At 39.3% G+C, this 21,307-nt stretch overlaps 1 protein-coding gene across 3 annotated transcripts in view; it reads right to left on the bottom strand.

Annotated features, from left to right (window-relative positions):
- Positions 1-21,307, bottom strand: part of FSTL4 (follistatin like 4) — a 615,437-nt gene that overhangs the window by 28,639 nt on the left and 565,491 nt on the right. For all 3 annotated transcript variants that reach the window (XM_042455922.1, XM_042455924.1, XM_042455923.1), the window contains exons 8-10: positions 20,634-20,754; positions 2,517-2,678; positions 1,384-1,518 (exon numbers count right to left, since the gene is read on the bottom strand). In XM_042455922.1, coding sequence (XP_042311856.1) covers positions 1,384-1,518; positions 2,517-2,678; positions 20,634-20,754 — 418 coding nt within the window. The remainder of the gene's footprint in view (positions 1-1,383; positions 1,519-2,516; positions 2,679-20,633; positions 20,755-21,307) is intronic.

The following is a 21,307-nucleotide window of genomic DNA, read 5'->3' as shown; positions in this document are numbered from 1 at the left end:
TAGTTAGGGAGCCATATGCAATTGCAGTTATTGTTATCTTGTGATATGTGCACTGGAAGACATATGTTCATTTTTACATGTATCTATATAGCTTATAAAAGTAATATGATTGTAAACTGGCCCTTGAGAGTTTGGTTTGTCCAGAATTATCCATCTGATGCATCTGATTCAAAAGATTGTAAGATTTGTCTTATATACTTTTTTGAAAGTATAGACAGCCAAGAGGATTGATATTTATAAGGGGCTGTTGCTAATTTTGAGCATCAAAAAGGAAGAGAAACATACAAAGTTAGATTTTAGATATAATTAAAAGAAATGTGACCTTAAAATATATATAGATAATGTCTCATTCTTCCATACCATGATAATTCAGTTGTGTAGATTCATGTCCCTTTGATTTAAGTCTGAGCACAACCCTGCAGATACTTTCTTAGCTTTATTTCCATCACATTCTACTAGCAGTGGAGCTTTGGGTTCAGCTTTAGGTCTACAAGATAGCGGTGTGTAATTCCCCCACTATTCTCCTGCCCTATTTCACAATCGGTTGGTAAACAGCCAAATATAACCAACCTACACACCTGTAATGTGAGGAAATTTCCAAGTCCCAGCACACTCCAGCATATACCACTATAAAATGGCCATAATCTAGAGGCATGAATCTTGTTGCCCCCACCAGCTCTGCTCTCTAGAATCCTTGGGAATGGAAGACACCAGAAGGGATCAATTTATGCTGGAACAGGCACAGGAAACTGGTAGCTTCCAGCTCATGGTGCACTATCAGAAGGATATCAGTGCATAGGCGGTATCTCTTCAGCCTATGGCTGGATAGGGCCATTAACATAAAACTCAATTTGAGATGACTTATGGAAAATAAGTAGCACAGCAGTGAGCATCTTAAGCTGAAGGCAGGACAGGCTAGATGGAGACATATAAAGTCCAGTGTACTGGAAATTTGTTGTAGTTCCTGAGAGTATTAGAGGATGCTATATCTCCAGTGGATATCATTTGTAGGCTTAATCTGAAATTGGTCCAAGGGCAGAGTCTACACAACACTAAACAACCTCATGTCCCATGCATAATTTTAGGATGAAATTTCAAATAAATATATTTTCAAGGACAATTAGGAATCCTGGGAGGTAGATGTGGAATGTTTTCAACACATTGAACATTCTTAATTAATTACTGCTTGTGATAAATGGAAAACTACATATTTACATTATGATTATGTGAACATATACTAAAAAAAATTGGCTCCATTTTTCCAAAGCCCACAGTTTTTAAAAAGCAAGCAAGAAAAAAAATTAATCTTAGACACACCCTCTTACATGTTCATTCATAACTGAAAGAAAAAAATTAAGAAAGACATGGAAGAGTTAAACGTACGTGTCTTTCTAGCTGAATCTTCAATGAATAGAGAAGAAATGTCTTCATCAACACCCACTTCATTTTTAGCAATGCAAGTATAGGCCCCTGTGTCTTCATACCGAACACTGCTAATGTGAAGCTCACTTCCATTTGCTGCAAGAAATAGAAAGAAATCCATAAGCCACCCTAGCTTGAAAAAGGTTTTGGAAAGGGAGAGGTTTTAGGGAGCCAACCTTCACTTGGAAGAGAGAGCTCTGCTAAAATTAAATAGGCTCAGGGTGTTACACCTGACCTCAAACATATCAGGGGGTCAAATTCAAAAAGGATTTCAAGTAGTGTCAATGTTAAGATTGCTTTTTATTGTTTACTGCTCTTGAGTTGACCCCAACTCATAGTTACCTTGTGGATGAGACATCTCCAAAATCCCTTGTCCTCAACCTCCCTGCTCAGGTACTGCAGATTTAGGCCCGAGGCCCTCTGACTAAGTCTAGCAATCTGGCAAGTGATCTTCCTCCCATTCTACAGCCTTTCACCTTCCCTAGCATTATCACCTTTTCTAGTGAGTCATACATTCTCACGATGAGCTTGCTTACAGAAGGAGAAATCTCGAAATGTTGAGGGTAAGTAAGGGAAAAATCATGAACCCATGAAATATGAGCCATTTGTTAAGAATAAGAGAGAGGATGGCAAATTATAAATACATTTTCAAGAAAATCATACTTTGCATTTTCTGGAAATTCAACCTAGTCGTCTTATAAATATTTTGACAGTATGAACATATAACACATAAAAGTGCAGTTCAAAAGGAAGTGCAAAATCGGTTCAGGTTATATGTCATGCCCTAATTTTATTTTATTTTTGGTAAACTGAATTTAGAGAATTTTTCTTTAAATTGATGAATAGAATCATAATTTTCCCTCCCCCATGATATTTCCATAAAGAGAAAAACAAAACAGTATAATGATTTATACAAGATGTGGGATAAATTAACTTTCATCCTAAACAAGCCAGCACATTCAGCAGGATTTACCAAGTAAGAAATATAATTTTAGCATGGATTGTGACTTAGTAAAAGAAATATAAGCAAAAATACAAAACCTTTTCCATTTCATTCTGGCTTAAAGAAAGATAAAACAGTTTCTAATTCTTACCTAACAGCATCAGTTGCTTGGATACTTTTGGCACAACACCTATACCATTCTTCAGCCAGGAAATTTTGGGGTTTGGAATGCCCTCAGCATGGCATTTGAGGCTTGCTGAAACTCCAGGTTCTTGAGCCTGGGTTTCAGGATATACACGAATCACTGGTGGCACTGTAGAGAGAGAAAAAAAAATATATTGGTGACTTTACACCAAGCTGTCATATGTCGCCTCCTATTTTTACTGCAATTTGTGCATATCTAATGCTGTACTCAGAAGCAAACCCTGTGTTACATGCAATTGCATGTTTCTTTGTCCTGCCTTTTTGTTTGTTTGGTTTATAAAGAACTCAAAATCAGAACAACAAAAAGAATATCTCAGGTTGTAAATTTTTCCTTTCCTGCTGCCCATGGGCTCAAAATGTGCACCTCTCTCCACTGGTTGAAAAAATATGAGATCCTGGTACATTTTCTCTGCAGGAGGAAAAGCAGCCAAGGTAGCATGATTTTGACCTAAAGCCTCACAAAATCCTTTACCATCACTCTTACTCTCCTGACTGCACGATCTGATGGTGAGTATTAGAAAAGCAAACTAACAATCAATGGAAGTGCATTCGGTTGGGTCTTATTACATTCTGATATTAGCAATGAAGAAGCAAAATCTTTCTGGTGCAAATTTAATCTAATAATTTCAGTACTCTAGGATTTGTCAGGGGGATGTAGATTTGCTCCCCTCTGAAGAGTTTTGTTGCCAGGGTTATTGTTGTTAGCAGTGCAATTGTATGTAGATTAAGATCAAAGCCAGTATTTTAGTAGCTTTGCCAGTGGAACAACTGAGATAAAAGCTAATAAATCAGGATTCAGATGATTGACTGATACAATAAAATTTTAGCAGGACTTGGAATGTGTGTGTGTGTGTGTGTGTGTGTGTGTGTGTATGAGAGAGAGAGAGAGATAGGAAACTTGGGGTGCTAACTGTGGAAACAGTTACATTTCTCAAGGTCAGAGAGTGGAGGCATGTGCTTCAGTTTCTTTCAATTGTTTTAAAAGTATCCCTCCCACCATTGGTGATGGTGGCAACAATAATGCTATTGACTCTTTAGTCACCTGTTACTTTCTTTATAGTGTAATTCTGGGGCACCATGGAGGAGAAATGGAGGAATACTGGTTCCCATTTACTGTGTGGCCTCTGGTAGCAATGCAGAGTTGTTGTTTTTAAATAAGGACCTGCTACTGTTACAGGTTAGGCCCTCCAAAAACTTACAGTTTGACATATAATCCCTCTTTTTATTTCCCAAAGGCATTTTGTCCCTGGTGGTGGTGGACAATTATGGCAACCCTACCTCCAGTCCATCTGCCTTGGTCCAGGCCTCAGAGGTTGAGAAGAACTGCTGGGCCTCATCCCCTTCCCCACCACTACTTCCTTCTCCTTTTGTGTTGTGTCTTTTTAGATTGTAAGCCTGAGGGCAGGGAACTGTCTAATTTTAAAAAGATTGTATGTACAGCGCTGTGTAAATTTACAGCGCTTTGTAAATAAAGGTTAATATAATAATAATAATAATAATAGTAATAATAATAATAATAACTATGAAATCCAGTAGGATAATTAAACACAGTCCTGTAACCTGCAAACAAGCCCATTTGACTCCAGCTTCAGTCAGGTTCTGCCCATGATTTTTCAGTCTGTGCCCTCACACTAGTTATACTCTGGTTTCTGGATTTTCAACATCTTTTAAAATGTATTCATTAGCAAATTGACCTGGCTTTGGTAGGACTAAACCCCCACTAGCTCCACCTTCACCCCCTCCATTCTGTTCTTTCTTCTTCCCTTCTCACTTTCATTTTTCTGCTGGGGCTTCTTTCTCTCCATGTGATTCTGCCTAGGGCTGCATCTCCTCTGCAGAATTATGCAGTTTGACATCACTTTAACTGCCATGGCTCAATGCTCTATGGTATCAATTTTGGGATTTGTAGTTTGGTGAGATATGTATCCTTCTCTGCCATAGGGCACTGGTGAAACAAAAAAACTACAAATTCCAGGATTCCATAGGATACAGCCATGTAAAGTGCCAAACTGCATTAATTATGCAGTGGGACACCAACCTAAGTTACAACCCCCTTTGCCTTCTTCACCTCAGTGCTGTTTCTCTTCTTCGAAACCTGAAGTCCTTTCCTTTCTTTCCCTATCATTTGCACCTTTACTAGCTACTGGAATCAGTCCTATTCTCTCTCTCTCTCTCTTTTTCTGGATTGCTATATTCTCATAGGTTCATTATACACATTTGCTCATTATAAAGGTCAGTGGTGGTACAGGAAAGGACTGATCAGCATAAAGACTCAGTGCTAAATTTCTTCTTAGTAGTTCTCTTTCTAAAAACTGTTCTATATACAGAAAACTATGGCCCGGTACAGACAAGTGCCATCCTTGGGCCAAAATCAGGTTTTGGGTGCGTGCAGCAACTGCTGAAATTTTCGTGACAGAGTATGTTTGCTCATCACTAGTACAGCATGTATACAAATGGAAAGGCTCCTTCTTTCCATGAAATCCCAACCAGCCTCCTTTTTGAAGGAAGAGAGAGAGACTGAGAAGAACCTCCTACCACCATGAAGACAATCCTACCAACAATGCTTATACAACCCCAGTTGTATAACTGAAGCCCCAGCTGAACTGAAAATCCAGTTCAAATAGTACAGATATTCTTTTTTAAAAGTGCTACTTGGTGTTTCTACAAGAAATTGAGGGAAGGTGGGGTTACGAAAAATCATCTGGGCTAACTACTTCAGTCTTCTTGCAAGAATCCTTGTGTGCCTGTGGTCAAATCAGCTGAACTGAGTTAAATCCAATTCACAGCAGGTTATATGATGTTTCAGTGCAGGCATTTTCATGAGGATAATATTAAGTGACACCTTTTTAATGCAGAAAATTACTATGCTGCTTTCTTTTTGGTAGGTGACTTAGTTTGTAACATCAAAAATCAAACATTAAACTTGCTCAGGAGCTTTTTATGGAGACTGAATTAAGATGCTCCCACAGGCTTACTCAGAATGGGGGAAAATGTATAACATCCAGCAGGTATATTTGACTACAATATCCTTCAAGTTATTTTCCTCCAGAGACTAGAAAGATTCCATGCCCTCACATCTACTTACTAATCCTTAAAATAGTACTCAAGTCATCAGTTCCAGTTAATTCTGTAAATGGAATCAGAAATGACAGTCTTTTTATGTGTGTGTGTTTTCAGAGACCTTTTTTTTTTAAAAAAAAAAGACAGCTCAGGTGTAACTTAAACTGAAGTGACTAGAGGCAATTATGGAGTGAGAAAAGAAGAAGCAGGAGCTGATAACACATGAACGACTCTTGTTTCTATGTTACATTAGGCATTTTGGATTTATTTTATTTTTACCCATAAGCTCATCAAGGGCAATTACATTATTAGGATACCTTCTGCCATTTATTACATTACAATAAGCTTCATATACTATGAGAGGTTTTATCCAGGCTGACAGCATGCTTTCTGACCTTGCCAAGCCCACCAATCATGGATTGTCTGGAGGAATAAATGCCAGACTGGTTATATTCTCTCTCAGAAGGAAAGAGATTTGTGTACTGAGGCAACCACAGAAGCCAACATTCTCTTAGTAAATTAATGCGAGTGGAAGTATAGCATATTAATATAGCACTCTCTTACCATTACAATACCCATTACAGCCAATGGCAAACTAATTCTAGCAGGCACTATGCCATACTTTCAAATGGTTACCAGATTTGTATCATGATTAAATATAACTTTATTTCTGTAGCTGATATCTATCCAAGGAAGTACACAAACCTTTTCAGGATTAACACTAACAGCTTGACAATATTTGTACAAATCAATTAATTTTCTTTCTTTGTGCCTTGATTTACAAGGGATACAAGAGAAAAATCTGTTACAGATGGTGATATATCTAAGCCATCTTTTTATCAGATTTATAGAAAGAGAACAAAAACAGGTAGTTGTGTTGGTTCACAGCATTTATAGAGGATTTTCTTTGAATATTTCTCTGTATACTTTTGATGTTTGATGAAAACTTTCTCTATGGCTGTGAGGTGTGTTGCATGGATTAAACAAAGAATAGTACAAGGCCGAGTTTCACCTACACTTGGGCAAGCAGACCAGAAGGTGACTTTGGGAATTACCGCTTCCCTATTCAGACCTTTGTGTCTCCCTAATGTCTTCTATGCAGGTTTGAGGACTATCCAGAGTACAGCCATACTGCAGAAATAAAGCAGTTTGATACCACTTTAACTGCCATAATTACATGCTATGGCATTCTGAATTTGTAGTTTTGTGAGAGCTGTGGTGCTGCAAGAAAATACAAATCCCAGAATTCTACAGGATGGAGCCATGACAATTAAAGTTGTGTCAAACTACTTTATTTCTGCAGTATGGCAGCAGCCTCAGAATAGCATGAGAGATTATCCTACAGGAAAAAGGTTAATGGATGACTATGATTTTCCCATTGTTTTCTATCAATAGTGATCCCTGGAATCTCCTAATGTTTTTGGAGAATAGAAGGAGTCCTTCCATTTATGAAGACAATCCAGTTCTGCCTTGAATAGTCTCTTGCAGACTGCATGTGCATGGTATTTTGTGGCTTTGCAGTCTTGCTTTATTCAGAGTTTTCGAAAGAGAACAACAAAGAAGATTTTCACAGTTGCCTGCATGGGTGCTAAAACATCCTGAAACGGAGCTAAAAGGGGAAAGAAGCCCCTGTGTCTGAAAGCCTGGAACACTGCTGAATCACCATGGAAACGTGCCTCCCTCCTTTGCGTGCCTGAATCGGCTCACTCCTCTCCCCGTGAAGTGATTCAGGCACGCAAAGGAGGGAGGCACATTTCCATGGCGATTCAGCAGTGTTCCAGGCTTTCAGACACAGAGGCTTCTTTTCCCTTTTAGCTCCATTTCAGGACGTTTTAGCAGTGATGCAGGCAAGTGTGAAAATCTTCAAAGAGACACTTAAGCTTATTGCAGAGCATTATGATAACATTCTGGGATCCTAATGAGAGCGAAACGGTGTGCATGTTATCTCATGGCTTGGTTCTCATCGAGTTCTCATTCTGTGCTCAATGTGTCCCACCCCTGTTCCAGGGTGAGAACTGTAAAAATGTGTTCCCAGCTGGCTGTAATGTTTACGGACTGATCTAGGTGACGGTGTGCAGTAATCCTACCCAGTCTCATCTCGTCCTCGTGTTCTGATCGGCTGGGACAATTTCCTGTTCTTCCCTCTTAGAGTGTCTATAAAATCTAATGTTCTTCCAAGTATAATGTGGTGAAGGTGCCATAATTGTTTTTTATTTACCATGTGTAGTTAAAAAAACAATGAATGATCAACTTGTAGACATGTCAGAATTGCCGTTTATTTTCAATTCTTTATTTCAATTTCATATTATGTTATTATTATTATATGACGTTATGAAACATAGTGGAAAATGTACCATGAAATAAGAAATATTAAATACAGTGCACCCGCTCTATACATGGCTTCCACTTTACGCGGAAGCCGCACTGCAATCAAACAAATGGGCAGCGCCTGGGGAGCACACACCCCGCACCACCGCAACCACAAGCAAGCCCCATTCAGTTTGCCTTATGTGTGTGTGTGGGAGTCTGGAACAGATCCCCCACATAAGGAAAGGCTCCACTGTATGTAATTATCACTCATACAATACACACACACACACACACACACACACACATATATATAATGTTCAAAATATATGTGTGTGTGTACACACATAATATATGCGTATATATTTATATAACTTATATATATATTCGATATAGATATATAAAATTTATATATGATGATTAATATATGTAAATGAGTATACATATATATCTGTACATATATATATGTATTACTATATTATGTATGACTGATTATATCAACATGTGTGTGTGCGTGTATATATATTTAAATGTATTTGTGTATACACACACACACACAGAGATATAGATAGATAGATATACAGACATATATATATATTTCAATTTTTAATTTCCATGGGTGTATATATTTATATATACACATATGTATACACTTGTCCCTCCATATTCGCTAAGGTTAGGGGCACAAGACCCCCGAAATATGGAAAAATGCAAATAACAAAAACGTCATGTTTTTATCTGAGAGGACACCTCTCTAGGAATCTCTAGGTCCTCCAGTGAAACTCTGTGGTCAAGGTCCAACAGATATTGACCATAGAACTACACCGGAGGAGCTACAAATGCCAAGTAGAGTATTCTTTCTAGGAATCTCTAGGTCCTCCAGTGCAACTTTTGGTTAAAGTTGACCATAGAGTTGCGCTGGAGGACCTAGAGATTCTAAGAGAGAACATATTAATCAAATCCATGAATAATCAAATCCACAAATATCAACGCCTCAAACATGGAGGGATGGGTATATACATACACATCTATTTGTACTCATAATGTAACAGATAACATTATTACAATTCATATAATTTTTTAATTTTAATTTTTTTATATTGTAAATAACAGCTTCTGGGACTCCATCTTGAAACCCTCGCACTAGTGGAAGTAACCAGAAGTTGTCTGAAGTGTTAAGACGATAGAGTGCTGACATCGTGATACTACACATCTTGCAAAACCAATACGCATGTGCCAAAGCAGAATGACATGGGAACGGACTCAGCAACAGTATCCATTCAAAGGGGGTTACTGTGCGATAAAATATGTTCTCAGAACATTATCATCACGGGATCAGTGGGCAAATGCAGTAAGTCCTGTGCTCAGATTGTTACTCCACAGATAGTTTCTGGAGCTTGATGTAAAAGTTACAGGTTTTAATGCAATAAGCTCTTATCTCTTACAGCGTCAATAAATAAATACAAGAATAAGTTAAAGTTATAATTCACAGAGAGCTTTGTCTTGTAAGAAATGTTATCTGGAATGTAATATGTGGTAGTCCCATGCTTTGTGGAAGTGGTTATCACAGGCAATGTGTGTGAATTCCTTACTGGCTGTTTTTAATTGACCATTAAAGAACTGAATGTTCCAGTTGGTATTTGAATGAATGCTTGGCCATTTTAAATATTATAAACATTATAGTTGTTCTTTTAAATATTTTGTGCTGGTTTTTAGAGTTGTATTTGTTTGTTTATTTTACATTTTACCTTATAATTCTCTTTGAGAGGAATTTGCATTAGAAGAAATATTAAAATATCTTAAATTAAATGTTTAAATTAATAAGCGTATATGACAGTAGGTCTGTTGAATCCCATTTTAAAGACAGGAGTAGGCTGATAGTCTCAAGATGTCTTTCAGATAACGTCAGCCTAGGTAATAAAGACAGATATAATTTACCTGCACTCAAAACATGGAAAAAGTATTTTGCCCACTGGCTGAGAACTGTTATGAGAAACTATGCACCTTAGCTTGAGTATTCATATGTTTTCAAGGCTTGTAGGGTGTTTCCGAAAAATAAAACGCGCACAAAACAATGGATTTACTTTAAAGTAGACACAGCTAAAATGCAGATCATTGGAAACAAATTTACACAGAATGATGCTTTAGTCCATGGGGAAATGTACCATATCTTAGATAATTATTCAAATAAAGTTGCAAATTGGGACAAATGTACACAAATATCAGTGTTCAAAGAAATCATAAAGCTGCACAACCCAGTACAACACAAAGATGAGGGGGAAGTGAAGGTGAGATTTGGGGAAATTCAAGAAGAGCTTTTCATGAGCTTAGGTTTTATTTATTTATTAACTACTGCTCTGGGACAGATGCAAAATTATAAATTATTTTTATAATTTAAACATTATTATTATACATCTCACATGAGTTGGGAAGGCTATGAACAAATGACCCAGAAATGTGCTACTGTTCTAAGTGCTAACTGTGGTCAGGGAACCTCAAGGTCTCTGAAATCCCTCCCATGGGTTCTTTATCTATAAATCAAACAGGAAAGCCCTTTAGAAAGATGGCACCTTCAAAAAGAGGACTTCTTCAGAAAAAGGACTGCTCTCTGGCAACTCAAAATAGAGTGCGGTCCTCTGTCAAAGAGGTTGATCTTATGCTGTGCTAGTTCCTAAAGATTCATTGGCAAAGCTAACAGCCTTCAGTTGTATAGGATCAAGCCCTGTACCTTAGAATTAATACCGCTAAGGCTACTTAAATCTCCTTATTCATTCTGAGGACAAGTGAGTGTGGAACAATGCTTTCCCATATATTTTAGCAGCCATTCTGAGTGTACAGATTTACACTGTGACAGTATTAGCACTACCAACCTAAGTCACTGAATCAAAGTTGTCCATTAAAATTGTCTTAAAGTGAAATTATATTGTGCTATAGCTTCATTTCAGAATGATTAATGAGGTCTGCACCTTATCTCTTCACCTTCCATGGGACTTCCTTTCTTGTCTTGCTTTCACCCATTCTGTTTTGAAATATTTGATTTTCCATCCCTTGTCTAGATAATTCATGGCAAAGGTAAGTTATTGCTTGTAATGACTTCACAGTAACTTGGAAAGCATAGAATGAATTTTTATTGTCCTTGATAAAAATAAATTGTAGGCAAGCACTATTTTTTTTGTTATACTTGCAAGGTCATTAGATGAAGACTTTGGAATTTATAGAGCAATAGAATACCTTCCCCTTACTGGATATACTGAATATATAAAATTGGTAACTGAAATCTCTCATCTGTACCACAAAGCCATAAAGAAAGATGGGGAAGCACAATGAATGTTCAAGCAGCCCTAGCGAAAGGGTTGATTTGGTCAGTCTGTGAATAAATATTTAAATGGAAAAATTTAAAAAAGGAATGTAATATGAGAGTGATAACAGTGTGGGGCCAGCTGCAAGGAGTAGGACAGGAAGACAGAAGGACCCATATGATAATATGGTTAAAAAATGCCCAGACTTCTTAACTAAGTTCTGTGCTCCAACTGGCCAGGATAAGCCCAATTAACCCTCTGCTGTCCTACTTTTTCAGCTGCCATAAAAATATCTGTTTTTCTCTTTTCCTCCCACTTTCCCCCTTCAACATTGGTTCACTTTGACTGGTATAAACTGGGTTTGAAGTGCAAAAGAATTTAATTGCCATTAACTCGGGGGTGGGTGGGTAGGCGGTGGAGGAATGGAGAAGAAGAGACAAAATATTGCCTTTTCCAGTTCGTTATTGTTGTGCACCTTGAAGTCAAGGTACTGTGAATGAAGAGTTTTCTTGGCAAGAATTGTTCAGAGGAAGTTTGCCACAGTCTTCCTCCAAGACTGAGAAAGTACAACCTTGGGTTTCAGCCAGTGGATTTCCAGAGTGGCTGTCCAACACTCAAATCACTACACCACACTGTAGTGTACCACACTGGTGTACTGAGTCCCAGTAGACCCAGATAAAAGCAAACTGCTGCAGCATCTTCCTAGCTTGTGTGTTCTTTCTCCTTAATAATTTTTGTCATCTTAAAAACACTTTGATGTTGCTTGGCCACATGGGTCCCAAGTTTAATCTGTAAAATGATGAAATGGGGTAGGTTAGAAATATCAGTCACCAAACTGGGCTGTGCCCCAAGGTCCCCAGGGTCACTTAAACAATGTCCCAAGATCCCTTAAAATGTTCAACACTGGGATGTAGAGAACCCATTTCTGCTTATCCCTGTCATGGATCTGATCCAGTAACCCTAATACTTGCAACAAAAGATGGTGGTAAAAATGCAGCTAAAATTACACTCCCACACCATTAGCTTTGCCCATAGCAAGGTAAAAGGAACAAAATTTAGTGCGAGAAGGGAAGATAAGAAAAGCTAGAAGCCCTGGTTCAGTTACAAACTGGAAGTTCCCTAGAACAAATCCATTCCCCCTCTGCTCCCTAGAAGCCTCTCACTGGCTGGGACAGGGCACAGGCTACTATGAGCAACAAACAGCTTACAATTTTGTAGCTTTGTGAGGAAGAAGATCTCTCTTATTCTCTCCTTCCTTCCTTCCTTCCTTCCTTCCTTCCTTCCTTCCTTCCTTCCTGTACCTCCTAACAAAACAGTGTCCTTTCCTAAGTGAGGGAATAATATAAGAGGGACCAATAAACATATTTTTAAGATGAAGTATGCAATTCTCCCTTATATCTTTGTAATATAATCTTTGAAGCACTGGTCCCAAACGTACTACAGTCCCTGTTTGGTGGTGGTGGTGGGGGATGTGGTGATGAGAGGAGATCACCACCATCTTCACCAGTAGCTTAATGTGAAAAACAGGATCTGCACAGCTGCAGATCCCACATTATTTTTTTTTGCCAAAGAGCATGGCCAATCAGAAGTTTACCTGGCAGTGTTGGGTGTGGGGCATCCCCCAGGAAACCAGACTGCATCAGCCATCACTCTTGTTTCAAAGTTCCTCAATGAGCAGCCAGTACTCAGTTGATGCTGACTTTTCATGGGAATTCATTGGGACATTCTGGATAAAAGCAGGTTTGGAGGAATTAATAATAGGAATAATTGAAGCAGTTTGTGGCTGAGGATTAGTGCAGTGCCTTAAGAGAAAAGTGAATTAAGGCTAATTGTGCATCAGCAGGAATCATCTAGGGGCTGGAAGGCTTCATGGGGATGACTTGAGAAGACCTCTCCTCACAGCTTTTCTATTTTGGTCCTTTCAGAGGGAACAGCTTTCCTGCTTTCATTATAGTCCCTCCTGGGGCAACGAACTCTCGTAATCCCCCTTTGGTCCCCCTGGGGTTCCCATGAGTTTCAAATAGATGGGAATGGCTGGATATTTTCCTTTCCTCCTCTGACAGTTAACATCTTTGGAGGAGAGCTACATTCATTATAACTATAGTCTCTATTCTGCTGGGTAGGCCTACTTGGTAGGCCACAGCTTTTCCATGCAATAAGCTCCAGGTACATATGGCTTTCTTGAATATTGACCTTCTCACCTTGTCAAGCTGACATATGATTTCTAGGAAGAAGGATCTAAGCAGGCCAAGCAGACCAGAGGCCAAGTTGGTCATCCCAGGAAATCTTGGCCATATCCTATAACCAGTATAAGTATATAACAGGGGCTAGCAAAGTAATGTTATTCCAGATGTTATTGGGCTGGCATTCTCAGTATCCCTGGTCAGCGTAGCCAATGGTGAGGGATACTAAGAGATGGAATGCCTATTCCTGCTAAATTGGCAAAACAGTGCACAAGGCAGGATGGGTCCCTGACAACCAGTGGCTTTCCAGCTTAGGTGTAACACAAAGAATGACAGGTTCAGATGTAAACCAGTACACTGAAACAGCACTTTGATGTTGCATCCATTATTTAAACTGACATACTGATCATTTGCCTTTGACATGTTGATTCTTCATGATGATAGGAATGTGCTGCTTTTCTGTTTTTCCTCTAAATGCCAGATTGTCATACATTACCATGTTCAAAATGGGCCTCTGTTACTAGAAAGCTCTCCTAAAGGATCTTTGAAATTAGATTGAGGAGCTGACTGCCTTTGGTAGCCATTTCCACGGAAGACATTATGATGATTTATGTCAACTTATTCTACAGTGCAGCAGCCAAGGAAAATGATTCCCACACTAAGGAGTCTTTGGTTTGCAAACTATCTATTTTCATAGCAGATTACTGTTTTATGAGTCTCTTTATCCCTGAAAGAGCTTTCTAGTAGAAATGATAAATGATCTTTCTTTCACAAAGCTTGATGGATAAAATACAAAATCTAATGTGCTATCAGCACATATAAATGGGGACCTGAATGTTACCAGAATACCTGCTTTTCTTTATGTCTCCCATTAACTATTTATGCAAATAAGGTACATTGAACAAGCTTCATTCCCTCTGTCTAACAGAAATAATAAGAAAGATAGTTGAATTCATAGAAACACCAATACTTTTACTTTTCACAAATTGTGCTGATTCAAATGTTCTTATGCAACAATTTGCAACTATTTGCTGTATTGCATGTCTTCTCCTTTTCCCGCACATCTCAGAGGATCCCTTTCAGTGTTAGGCTGATAGCTTCGGAACTTCAGCAACATGTGACTATGTAATGAGGTTCTGAGTCTACAATACCCCACATTGTAGTTCTCTAGTTCTTTGAAGAGATAATGAGAAAGAACCCCTTCACTGGCTTCTTCCTCATGGCTTACATTTTTTCATCCATTTCATGCTTCTGGAGTAAAACTGGAAAGACCAAATTAAGGTTAAACTGGAAGGGTTCCAAAGGGTAGCATATCTATTGCTACTGAGTAGGGCACAAAATGAAGCTGCTTTTTGAGGCTCCTTTTTGCACTCTGGAAAGGCTGAATCAGGGCCATGGCTTGTGGTTGCCATGGCCCCAATTTGGTGCAACTGAAGGCAGCTGCTTGCTGCTCCTTAGGGGCAGTCTGCACAGCTCCTGAGTAGTGAAATGGTGGTGTAGAGCAGCACAGTGAGATGTGCTTTGATAGACTGGTTCAAGTTAGCAGTCCATACCTTAAACAAGTCCATAATATTTATGTATTGGATTACATAAATTAATATTTGTTTATGAAGTTGTAAGATAAAAGAGGTTTGAATTAATTAAAATATGTCATCTTGTCCCATAGGGATGCTTTGATTTGGGTTAAAGAGAAGTAATGTTTATGGATGCCTAGTTAGTATTGGTATGCCAACTTGAGGTAGGATCACAGCTCAGTGGCAGAGCTCATGTACAGAAGATAGCTATTCCCTAACATCCCCAGGCAGGGCCAGCTTCCTCACCTCCTAATTCCTGGATGTAAGTTCTTCCGTGAAATAAATGAATATATGTTATGACTCAACTTCCTACACCCTGATTCTCTACATATTTTAAAGGCAGAATTTTATATTATCATAAATGAGACTGAGTTCTTGATGTGCAGTCATATTCTGCTAATTCACTGGCTAGCAGTGGGCTATCTCCCTTAGCTAGATAGCATCCAGGAGAAGATTTTAGATCTTGTTCTCTAACTTCCAAATGATGAAATACAAGAAATCCACATAGAAGAATCTCTCTTGCATTGCCTTCTGTAGGTGGCATAGCCTTACTTTGCCACCACTCTTGGATGCATTGTCCTTACACCAGTTGCCAGGGCATGTTATCCCTGAGATGACTGAAGAGGGATGTGAAAGAAGTGCATTAAAGGCTGCAGTAAGACACTGTAGAGGAAAATCCTAAGGAGTAATTCCTCTATGCTGCATAACACATTTTTTTTCTTCACAGACTACAGCACTGTTCTGTCAAAATGGATGACCACTCACTTGATATGTTTGCTAACATTTGGTGGATGTTTTGGGCATATTACAAGGCAAACAAGGAAGAACATTTGTAATGAGAAGGTTTCTTTTTGATACAAAGATGTCTCACAGGATCCTCACCCCCAAAGCTCACTTTCTTGTGCTTTCATCTACAAAGAACACATATCCCCTCCCAGTGTGTTGTATTTGAAAAGACAGGTTGGAGTATTCCTCTGATTTGATCTACTGTCTACAGTATCCCACTCCATATGATCTTCTTTGAAGTTTGGTATAGGTTTCAAAGCCTTTGGCACTTTCATTCTCAGGGATGACAACAATCTATGTTGCTGCCTTACACTGAAGAGCACCAATACATCTCAGAATACACATAGAAGAGTAAACTGCTCCACTTCTCCCCTCTCCTCTGCCCCCACCAGTTATAGATACAGGGCTCCCCCGGGTTACGAATTTAATTCGTTCCGTGGCGCCATTCGTAACCCGAAAAGCATTCGCAAGCCGAAGCCCCATAGGCGCTAATAGCGAAAGCCGCGATTTGGTGCGAAAAAGCGCCGAAAAGCACCAAAAAAATTTCGTAACCCGAAATAACCTTCGTAACCCGGAACAATTATTTTTAATGGGTTTTTTTCATAACCCGGAAATTTCGTAACGCGACGCATTCGTATCCCGGGGTACCAGTGTACACACTTTGAAAAAGAAAAGTCTGTTTCCTCCATAAAAATCTGGAAAACCCAAATAGCTGCATATTTACACACTATAATATATACTATGGCCTGGTATAGACCGTCCAAAAAGGGTGGTCTGCCGGTGCCCTGGTTTGCTCTGTGAGGAAGCCTCAGCAGACAAACTGCGTGGCTTCCTCACAGAGCAAAAAGAACCCGCAAAATGCGGGTTCTTTTTGTGGCGCCATAATGATGACGCAGTGCGCCAATGGCCACTCACAACATCATTATGGTGCTGTGATGTGCGGACGCTAGGTGTCCGTCACGTCAAGTGGCAGCGCTTTTGACATACGGAAGAGTTGCTAGGGTTGTGGGGGTCTGTAAGCGATGCCCTGAGGCAACTCTAGCATGTCCTCAAGACGTGTCATGAGGCCCGTCTGTACCAGGCCTACATTAGTCTGAAAATATTCTTTTAAATTAAGTGAATGTGTACCATTCAGATGCAATTGTGTTCTGCCTGTTAAAGCACAACCAACCATAAGCCTCCCTCCATTTCTTCTCTTAGGTAAAAAAAACAACAACAACCCTACTGCAGGCCTATATTTAAAACACTGCCAGGAAACTGAATATAATCTTGTTAATAATGTCACTGGATTAACAGCATCTGTGTGAAAGACCTCAATTAGTTAACATGGTGCAGTTGACAATACAGCAAAGGTTCTTACAAATTAAGTCCAGGGCGGGATACAAACCACCGCTTTGCGGCGCTTCCCCACCGCCGCCGTTTGCTCCGTGCGGGAGCCGCAGCAGCCAAACCGCGCGGCTCCCGCGTGGAGCAAAAAAGAAGCTCCATTTCGGAGCTTCTTCTTGCGGTGCACTGATGACGTTGCAAAGCGCCGCCGGCGCATTCGCGACATCATAGGCGCCGCGACACGTCTGGACGCTATGCGTCCAGTACGTAAAGATGGCACCGCCCATGTAGAAGGGGCGCCGCCATCTTGTACGTATAGGATACGTACTAGGGTTAGGGGGGTGCGGAAGCACCGCCCCTTCCTAACCCTAGTACGTATCCTATACTTACTATATGGCGGTTTGTATCCCGCCCTTGTGAATCTTCTCAACTGCCCAAGAAGTACATTTGTTAAGTGACAAGAAAAAAAAACCAGATGTTCTAAAATTATTTCAGTACTCTCTGTCCTCTTTAAGTGGTCTTGGCACTTCCTTGGTATTTCCAACCTTTCTGGAGCCCCTGAGCATATTTGGAATTTTCAGGGATGCTTTGGCAATTGCTACTAAATGGCTGATATGACAGCTTCCCTCTCACAGCACAGCTGCCCTGGTGGATGTGGCCAGTCACAGAATACTCTTTTCACAGAACACAAATGTTGTGTCTGAAAGATGAGCAATTTGACCAGAACCTTATTATAACATGCAGATGGGTCTCAGCAACAATATACAGTGGGTTCTTGGTATCCACTCAGATTTGATTCCAGGACTCTGCATGGATAACAACATCCATGGTGTTCAAGTCCCATTACATACAATGGAAGTAAAATGGTGTCCCTTATATAAAAAATATATATGAATGAATATTTTCAAGCCACGGATGGTTGAATCCATGGATAAAAAATCTGTGATATGGAGGGTCGATTGTACAAAACCACTCATTTGAAGTCAGTTGCCGACGGAATACCCATTTCATAGAAAACACACATTCTCTCTTCTATACAACATACTGCCATTCTCCATCTCCTCCATCTTTCTGCCTCAAGCAACACATATAAGAGTACATCTACAGCTAGAGACAGTAGGAAATACACAGGGCATGTCCTACTCTCACCCTGTCTGCTCCATTTTCCAACCCATGGCCTTTCCCATGTCTATGTTGCTTACTTTTCCTGCTTTAAAGCAGCAACATACTGGATCAGCTCAGATACAGCTCAGCCACCAGGTGTCATTCTCTCTCCTCTTCAATCAAAACAAAAGCCTTCTGCTATTTATCAGAGTGCAAATGGACAGCAAAGGCCAAGTGAGCAGCAATAAAGAGTCAGTCAAGAATTCAAAGAAAACCATTTCAATCACAATCTTTTTAGTAGTGGAGATAGATTGAAGAGTGTCACTGTAGGCCTCTGGTGTTGGTTCTGGTGGGAATTACATGAGTGACACAAGTGATCTTCTGCATGGAAAGTGGAGTAGACCAAGACTGCTGCCACACTGCAGAACTAATGCAATTTGACATCACTTTAATTACAATGGCTGTAGCCTATGGAATCCAGGGACTTGTAGTTTAATGTGGCATCAGAGCTCTCTGACGGAAAAAGCTAAATATCTAACAAAACTACAAAGCCTAGGATTCCATAGCATTGAGCCATGGCAGTTAAAGTGGTGTCAAATTGCATTAATTATGCAGTGTAGATGGAGCCTAAGAAGTGTAAGGAGCCACCATTGTCACAAATTGCAAGTGGCCAAGAAAAACAGCAAACATGTATAGTTATTAACAACTGAAAATTGAACTGAAAAAGGTTTATTCATTGAGTGGTGTCTTCTAGACTCAGTCATGCTGATATTAAACCCACTGAAATTTATAGGACTTACGTTAGCTTGAGTAATGTTGCTGCTTGAGCTAATGGACAAAATGTTGCCTATACAAAAAATCCATGTATATAAACCAACCATTTTTTTCTATTTGTTTTTATTTAATAGATGTATACCCCACTTTCCCTTGTAAAAGTTCAAAGTGGGTGAATTTAGTAGGAGGCTGCAGTCAGGTGTGGCTGAGCATAGCATATTAATTCTGCATGAGTCTGAGCTATATTTACTCCTTGATTTTTCATGCAGCCTCTGAAGACCGCCCCCCCAAGCCATAATGTGCCTCTTGGGGAGTGGGCAAGATTGCAGAAACCTGCAGCTGCATACCTGTAGCCAGATGCAAAATGATTACCTCAGCACTGAGATCTGCCAGAGTAGAGATCTAAACATCTGGCTAGAGGGACGTAGCCAGGCACTTCTCCAACTCTGCCCACTATTCATGAGGCATGGAATGTGCATGGAAAAGGAGCCTTATGTACTGTGCAGTGGAGTCATTAGGGGTGTGCAGGGTGTGTGGACCATACCAGGTGACACCCTAAAAGAAGGTGACACCACTGCTCCTCAAACATCTACTTTTTGTCAGAATGGGCTGTGGCATTCAACTACTTCCTTTTAAAATGCTTTAGGAGATGATGGGAGTAGGGTGAAGTTCAGTGGGAGGAGAAAAGAGAGCCCCCACTAAATATTTAATATTAAAATTTCAAATTTCCAACATTTTAAAATTTTTAATTCTTTTTTTTGAATTTCTTTAAAATTATTATTTTTAATTTTTCTTTAAAAAAACATATTTTAACCAAATCTTCACTATATATATGTAAATACATTTAGATCGTGCTTATGATATTGTAATTTGAAGGTACAATTTTAATTTGGCTAGTTGTTTATGTCACAACTATTAGCATTACACTCAGTGGTATATGGGAATTATGATTTATGAGTAGCATTAGTGTTAAAAAGCATTGCTAAGGATTTTGCCTCAATCTGTCTAATAAAAGGCTTGGGCCTATCAATGAATCTTGGCTAAACATAGACAAAATTAGTTTAATTTAATACAATGTAGACCAAAAAGGCTGAACTATTTAACCCCTCTGTGGTTTTGTTTATGGCTTCAGAATTCTTATTGTATCGATGGTTTATCTAGGAGGAGGACAAAATCGGGATATTGTTCCTCCAAATAAGAACTATGTCCCCCCAAAGAAATTTCCCTTCACTCCTGAAATTTCTAGCATTGCAGAAAGTGAGACAGTAAAAATCACACACCCCTGGAAGTCTTATATTTGCTATGTTCACCATCCCTTGATAACTTTCCCTGCCCTGCCTAAACTGCATTTCTAAATGCTCAGCTGAAGTCTTTAAGTTACTGCAATGCTAAAAATGTGGGGACTGAAAGACAATGTCATTTGTAGGTCAGAATTCTTGTTTTGGATGGCAATGCTCCCAACCTGCCCCCTTCACATAGCTACACTCCTGTATTGTATATTCAGCAATGAGACCAATTTACTATGATAATCTCTCCCCTGTTGATAGTAATATTTTATGCTTTATTTTGTTGCTTTTGTGAGAAAAATATTAACATTCATCAATGCTCACAGGAACATTTCAGCGAATTGTCATATGTGCCATTTACTAACCATTCACCTGAAGAATGTGGGTCTGATACAGTTCTTCATAGCCATAGGCATGACACGTGTACTTGCCCATATGAATAGTTGTTACCTTGGTGATGTAAAGAGAATCATCATCTCCAAAATCCTGTAAAGCAGCAAAAGACAAGAGAGGGTGAGAAAAAAAGGAGGCTTATCATTTAGCAATTTTGTTTTAAATGCTACAAAAGCCTAAGCTAATGCTTTAGTTGTTTTGACAGTTGCTTGGCTTTTGGCAGGATTGGAATGCAGAATGCTGTAGTGTTGCTTTCCACTCATTTTGGGGGAGCAGTGACTAAGAGATTGCTTGCAACACCACATAAATCGGATAAACAACTTAGTGAAAATCTGGAAAAGTTGTTCCCACATAAAATAACTGAATATTTGGCAAGTTAAATAATAAGATGAAGTGCTTTGGGAGTGTTTATTTTAATCTATGGAGACTGCTAGCGAAAGCTCTGTGGTCTTCTTAAAAAATGAAGAATTTAAACTGGCTTTCAGTTATTCAAAAATTGCCTTTGCCAATGATTTTTGTTCTGAAAAACCCAGTGGGCTTCCTCACTTTTGCAAACAAGGCAAACCAAGCCACAACTCTTACTCTTCCTTATATGTCTTACTATGTAATTTAGAATGATAATTATTCCAAAATAGCAGAAATATTT

This window comes from Sceloporus undulatus, chromosome 2 (genome assembly GCF_019175285.1).
Source record: "Sceloporus undulatus isolate JIND9_A2432 ecotype Alabama chromosome 2, SceUnd_v1.1, whole genome shotgun sequence".
NCBI classification, from domain to species: Eukaryota; Metazoa; Chordata; class Lepidosauria; order Squamata; family Phrynosomatidae; genus Sceloporus; species Sceloporus undulatus.
This window is presented reverse-complemented; position numbering and strand designations above follow the sequence as displayed.